General features: G+C 52.2%; 1 protein-coding gene across 1 annotated transcript in view; it reads left to right on the forward strand.

Annotated features, from left to right (window-relative positions):
- The first annotated feature begins 5,254 nt into the window (after positions 1 to 5,254).
- LOC102259182 (histone H2A.V) overlaps positions 5,255 to 6,191 on the forward strand; it is a 10,649-nt gene continuing 9,712 nt past the window's right edge. Inside the window, exon 1 of the mRNA XM_014530537.1 lies at positions 5,255 to 5,416. Coding sequence (XP_014386023.1) covers positions 5,255 to 5,416 — 162 coding nt within the window. The remainder of the gene's footprint in view (positions 5,417 to 6,191) is intronic.

Raw genomic sequence — 6,191 nt, forward strand, 5'->3', positions numbered from 1 at the left:
CCGGCAAGTCAGGCGGGGAACGTTGGAGTCTGCAGTCACTGGAGCAAGCAAGCCTCATGTTCGCTTCCAGCTGCCTGGCTGCCGGCCGCCATCTTGGCTGACAGTTAATTTGCATAAGGATATGCTGATTAGCCAATGGGAAGGGTAGCGGTCGTACGCCAATTACCATGTTTCTCTTTTATTAGTGTAGACATATAGACTAGAGGCCCAGTGAATGAAATTCATGCATGGGGGCGGAGTGTCCCTTAGCCCAGCCTGCACCCTCTCCAATCTCCGATCCCTTGGGCCTAAACCATATGTCAGACATCCCTCTCACAATCCGGGACTGCTGGCTCCTAACCGCTTGACTGCGTGCCTGCCTGATTGCCCCCTAACCACTCCCCTACTGGCCTGATCGCTCCCCTGCTGACCTGGTCACCCCCAACTGCCCTCCCCTGCTGGCCATCTGGTGACGATGTGAGGGTGGCCATCTTGCGATGTGCATGACGTCACCTAGGCTTTTATTATATAGGATATTGCGTCCCTTGTAATGCATAGTTCAGAACATAAAGGCAGGGTCCCCACCTTTAGTATCTATAATAAAAACATAATATGCTAGTTAGACTGGATGTCGTTCCAGACGACCTTCCAGACAAACTCGGGGCTGCAAGGGAAGCCTGGGTCCCGAGTGCCTGCTGGCAGCTGGAGGGAAGCCCGGGTCCTGGGTACCAGAGGGAAGCCGGTTCCGGCAGCCGGGGAAAGGAAGGTCTACTCTTGCGTGAATTTCATGCATCGGGCCTCTAGTAAATAATATAAAAGAGAAAGGAAAAAAAAAAAAAGGAGAAAGCATGTGAGGTTCTCAGGAAGAATGGCAGAAAACAGTCTTCTGAGGGAAGGAGAACTGTTGTCAGCAATGTGGAATGTTCTAGTCCAGCAGCTGCCAATTTTCCAGCGAGGAAAATCCAGCTGGCGATATCGCTCAGGCAAGTGAGTCATCACGACAGTGGGATCTCATCTGTCTGCCCCTCATCTGACCCATACCTTTCTGGTGGGGACTGCAAGCTCTATTTTGGATACAAGTGCTGAACTCTCCCAGACCTTTGTCAGCTAAAGGTTCTAGGACAGACACAGTGTGGGGGAGATTCGTGGGGGTTTTGCTGCAGTGTTTCTACACTGTAACTACCACTTGGTCTTTGAAGGCTTCCGAGGGAACACTTCAGCATGTTGATTCATTTCCTGCCAATCCATTTTCTATATAAATAAATAAAGGGAAGCAAATTCTCTTTAAGGAGAAATTCCAGCACCACTGTCAAAAGATTGTGATTTCTCTATTGAATTTTTTAAAATATATTTTTATTGATTTCAGAGAGGAAGGAGAGGGAGAGAGACAAAAACATCAATGATGACAGAGAATCATTGATCGGCTGTCTCCCGCATGCCCCCCACTGGGGATCAGGCCCACTACCCGGGCATGTGCCCTTGACCGGAATCAAACCTGGAACCCTTCAGTCCACAGGCTGATGCCCTATCCACTGAGCCAAACCAGCTAGGGCTGAATTTTTTTGAAAAAAATTTTAATTGATTTTAGAGAGAAACATCCATTTGTTATTACACTTATGCATTTATTGGTTGATTCTTGTATGTGCTGTGACTAGGGATCGAACCCACAACCTCAGCATTTTAGGCAACTCTCTAACCAACTGATCTACCCAGCCAGGACTCCCATTGACTTTTTTTGACATCCTTGTCAAATATCAAATGACCATAGGGCTCTAATTTATTCCATTTGGCCTATGTCTATCCTTATGCCAGTACTCTATCTTGATTACTGTAACTTTGTAGTTTTGAAATTAAGAAGTGTGCATCTGCCCTGGCCAGTTTGGCTCAGTGGATGGAGCGTCGGCCTGTGGACTGGGGGGTCCCAGGTTTGATTCCGGTCAAGGGCATGTACCTTGGTTGCGGGCACGTCCCCAGTGGGGGGTGTGCAGGAGGCAGCTGATCGATGTTTCTCTCTCAGCAATGTTTCTAACTCTCTGTCCCTCTCCCTTCCTCTCTGTAAAACATCAATAAAATATAAAAAAAAAGTGTGCATCTGCCAACTTATTATTTTTCAAGATTATTTTGGCTATTCTGGTTCTCTTGCATTTCCACATGAATTTTAGGATGGTCTTGTCAATTTCTACAAAGCAGCAAGCTGTGATTCTCCTAGATCTTTAGTTTTTCCAACAATGTTTAGTAGTTTTAAGAGTATAAATCTTGCCTACCGGTGTGGCTCAGTGGTTGAGCATTAACCCATGAACCAGGAAGTCATGGTTTGATTCTTGATCAGGGCACATGCCTGTGTTGTGGGTTCAATCCCCAGGAGGGGGCATGCAGGAAACAGCAGATCAATGATTCTCTCTCATTATTGACTAGAGGCCTGGTGCACAAAAATTTGTGCACTCGGTGGGGGGGTCCCTCAGCCCTCTCCCAGTCTGGGATCCCTCAGGGGATGTCCACCTGCTGGCTTAGGCCCGCTCCTTGGGGGATTGGGCCCAAGCTGGCAGTCAGACATTCCTCTGGCAGCCCTGGAGCCCTCGGAGGATGTCCACTTGCCAGTGGGGAGCAGGCCTAGGCTGCAGTCGGACATCCTTAGCACTGCTGAGGAGGTGGGAGAGGCTCGCGCCACCACTGCTGTGCTGGCAGCCCTCAGCCTTGCTTGTGGCTGAGCAGACCTCCCCCTGTGGGAGCGCACTGACCACCAGGGGGCAGCTCATGCATTGAGCGTCTGCCCCCTGGTGGTCAGTGTGTGTCATAGTGACCAGTCATTCCCAGTTGTTCTGCTGTTAGGGTCAATTTGCATTTTACCCTTTTATTATATAGGATAGAGGCCTGGTGCACAGGTGGGGGCCGGCTGGTTTTCCCTGAAGGGTGTCCCAGATCAGGGTGGGGGTCCTGCTGGGGGGCCTGGTCTGGGTGAGGGGCTGAGGGCCGTTTTCAGGCTGGCCACACCCCCTTCAGGGTGGGGGTCCCCACTGAGGTGCCTGGCCAGTCTGGGTAAGGGTCTGATGGCCATTTTCAGGTTGGCCACACCCCCCATTGACCCAAGCTCCCCGCCTCTTTTTTTTCTGGGATTTATTTATCTTCTATAACTGAAACTTTGTAGCCTTGATTGGAGCCCAGGACCAGCCAGGGAAGGCAGGAAGCTTGGCTTCCTCCATCGCCGGGGACAACCCAAGCCTCCTGCTCGCTCCAGCTCCGTGGCCGCCGCCATCTTAGTTGGGTTAATTTGCATACTCACTCCTGATTGGCTTGTAGGCATAGTTTGAGTGTAGTGGAGGGATGGCTAATTTGCATGTTTCTCTTTTATTATATAGGATGTTTCTATCCTCTTCCTCTCCCTTCTCTCTGAAATCAATTTTTTTAAATCAGTTCTTAAAACATTAAAAAAGAGAGTATTGCCCAGCTCAGTGGTGTGAACGTTGACCTATCAACCAGGAGGTCATGGTTTGATTCCATCAGGGCACATGCCAGGGTTTTGGGCTCAGTCCCCAGTGTGGAGTATGCAGGAGGCAGTTTCTATCTCTCCCTCCCCCTCCCTCTCTGAAATCAATAAAAGCACATTAAGAAAAAGAGTATAAATCTTGTGAAATTTACTCCTGAGTATTTTATTCTTTTAGATGCTATTGTAAATGGAAGTTCTTTGTCCCTTTAACATTTTGGACATATGAATATACTGCTCACTCAAAAGTTGATTAAATAGCCCAGCCGGCGTGGCTCAGTGGTTGAGCATTGACCTATGAACCAGGTCACAGTTCGATTCCCTGGGCAGGGCACATGCCCAGGTTGCTGGCTCAATCCCCAGTTGGGGGTGTGCAGGAGGCATCTGATCCATGATTCTCTCTCATATTGATGTTTCTATCTCTCTCCCTTCCTCTCTAAAATTAATTTAAAATTTTTTAAAAGTTGATTAAATAATTGCATAGAAAATCCATTGTCTTAGGTTAGATTTCTCAGGAAACAGACTTTTACATGGGGATTTACCTTCGAGAAGTTTCCTGTGGAATGCTCTTGGCAACATGACTGAGAAAAAAAAGGAAGCAGGATTAAGTAGAGGCAGAAGTTGAACTGGGATGCAGTGTTAATCATCCACGAAAATCTGCAGCTGGAAGGGCCCTTCAGAGTTGTCCCAAATTAAGGCAAAATATCCATCAATCATTGGAGGGAGGCTGCCCCTGAAAAGGGGTCTGACTGTGGGCAATGGAGCTCCTTTGGGCCAAGTACAATTTGTGGGAAAAGACTACTGATCAATGATCATTCAACACACTCTCCCATCTCTAAACAGGACATAGAAATCAGTAAAGGGACTACTTTGTCTGTGATGAGAACCAGTTTATTTCCACCTAACATTTTCCTGGAAATCTCAATCAATGACAGGAAGGCTGAGGGGTGGAGAGTGGAGAGGAGTTTCCTGTTAAGAAGTTAGCATTCCCTCATGAATTATTTCATGCTTGGTGCAGTGCCTATGTCTATCCTTATGCCAGTACACTATCTTTTTTCCTTAAGTTTTTTGAAAAAAATATTTTTATTAATTTCAGAGAGGAAGGGAGAGGGAGATGGAAACATCAATATGAGAGAGAATCATTGGTTGGCTGCCTCCTGCACGCCCCACACTGGGATTGAGCCAGCAACCCGGCATGTGCCCTTGACCCAAATGGAACCCGGGACCCTTCAGTCCGCAGGCCGACGCTCTATCCACTGCGCCACACCGGCTGGGGCCCAGTACACTATCTTGATTACTCTAACTTTGTAGTTTCCAGTTTTACTAGGACACAATGGGCCTGATGATATGAAATAGCTGCTCCAGGTCACAGCACTAGTGAGTGAAGGAGTCTGTATGCAAATTCAAGCCTTTCCACCAAGTGACTGTCTCAGTGGCTTTAAAAAACGTGCTTGTCTCCCTTCCTTTGCCCAGTGACTTTCACGGAGCCTGGCACTGTCCCAAGCCCAGGGTAGCGGCCTAACAGCGGCTCCGTGCGAGGGAAGCCAATGCAACCCGGGCACTAGGAGCGGAGGTGGCAGGGCCCGGGCGGCACCCCGTCCGGGTGAGGGTGTCGGGAGGCCGGAAGGGAGGACGTCTTCGCTGGCACCTGAAGGGTGATGGTCAGCAGGCGAGAGGCTGCAATGGGGCTGTTTCCAGCGCAGGCCAAGCCGAGTGCCCCGAAGCACGCGGGGGGCAGGGCCAGGAAATGCGCGCCCTCCGAGGATTCGGATCTTGCGCGGAGCCCACGAGGTCATGGAAAACACGCTGAGAGCTGCGTGTCCACAGGGCGGAGGTCGAGGAAGGAAGAGGGGGCTCGGACCAGGAGCAGTGGCCGCGGCTAACGGCGCAGAGCTGTGCGTGGGCGACGGCACTGCAGGCCTGCGCCATTACGTCCCCCGGCGCGTCTGCCTCCCCGTGACCGGGAAAGACTCCCAGGGACACCCCGGCAGGTCGCTCAGACGGGGGAGGAGGCGCGGGCCCCGTCCGCTAACGTCCAGGCTATTCGGCTCCCCACACGCCTCCGGGTCAGGGCCTCCTTCCTCACCCGGCCGTCTCCTCCAGTCCTTCCCTTCCCTCCTGTCACAGGGTCCTTCACACCTGGGCAGGCCCGCCCCCTGGTGAGACCTGTGAAATGCCGGCCGGGGTCGGCGTCCGCCGGGATGCCAGTCCCGCTAACACGTACACGCCCGGGGAGTCATAAGCCCCGCGGGCAGAAGCGACGCCCACAGCCTCGCCCTTCCACAAAGTTCAGAGCCAGAGAGCCGACTCCGCGAAAGCGCGGGAAAACCGCCGCCGCCCTCCAGTCGCTTATGGTTGGCTAAATCCGCTGTGGTTTCCCGAGGCCCGCCTCCCTGGCTCGCGGGCGGTGTTCTCATTGGCTCATCTATGCCCACCGTCCACCCTCACTGGTCCATCCCTCCGCTCGTCAGGCTCTGCCGCGGACACAGGCGGAGAGCGGCGCGAGGCCCCGCCCCTACTCGCGCACTTGCACGTCCAGTGGAGGCTGGAGGCCCCGCCCCCACGTGCCGTGTGCAAAAACAAACAGCCGTTAGGGAGGAGGTGCCGGGGGGCGGGGTCTTGTTAGAAGGAGACGTGCGATTGGGAGGCCGCCGAGGTTCAAACTAGCAAGGCGAGCGGCCATTGGTCGGGGCGGCGCGAGGCGGGCCCCGGTTATTGTCCGGGCTCCGGA

The sequence above is a fragment of the Myotis brandtii genome, unplaced genomic scaffold (genome assembly GCF_000412655.1).
Source record: "Myotis brandtii unplaced genomic scaffold, ASM41265v1 scaffold743, whole genome shotgun sequence".
In the NCBI taxonomy this organism is placed as follows: domain Eukaryota; kingdom Metazoa; phylum Chordata; class Mammalia; order Chiroptera; family Vespertilionidae; genus Myotis; species Myotis brandtii.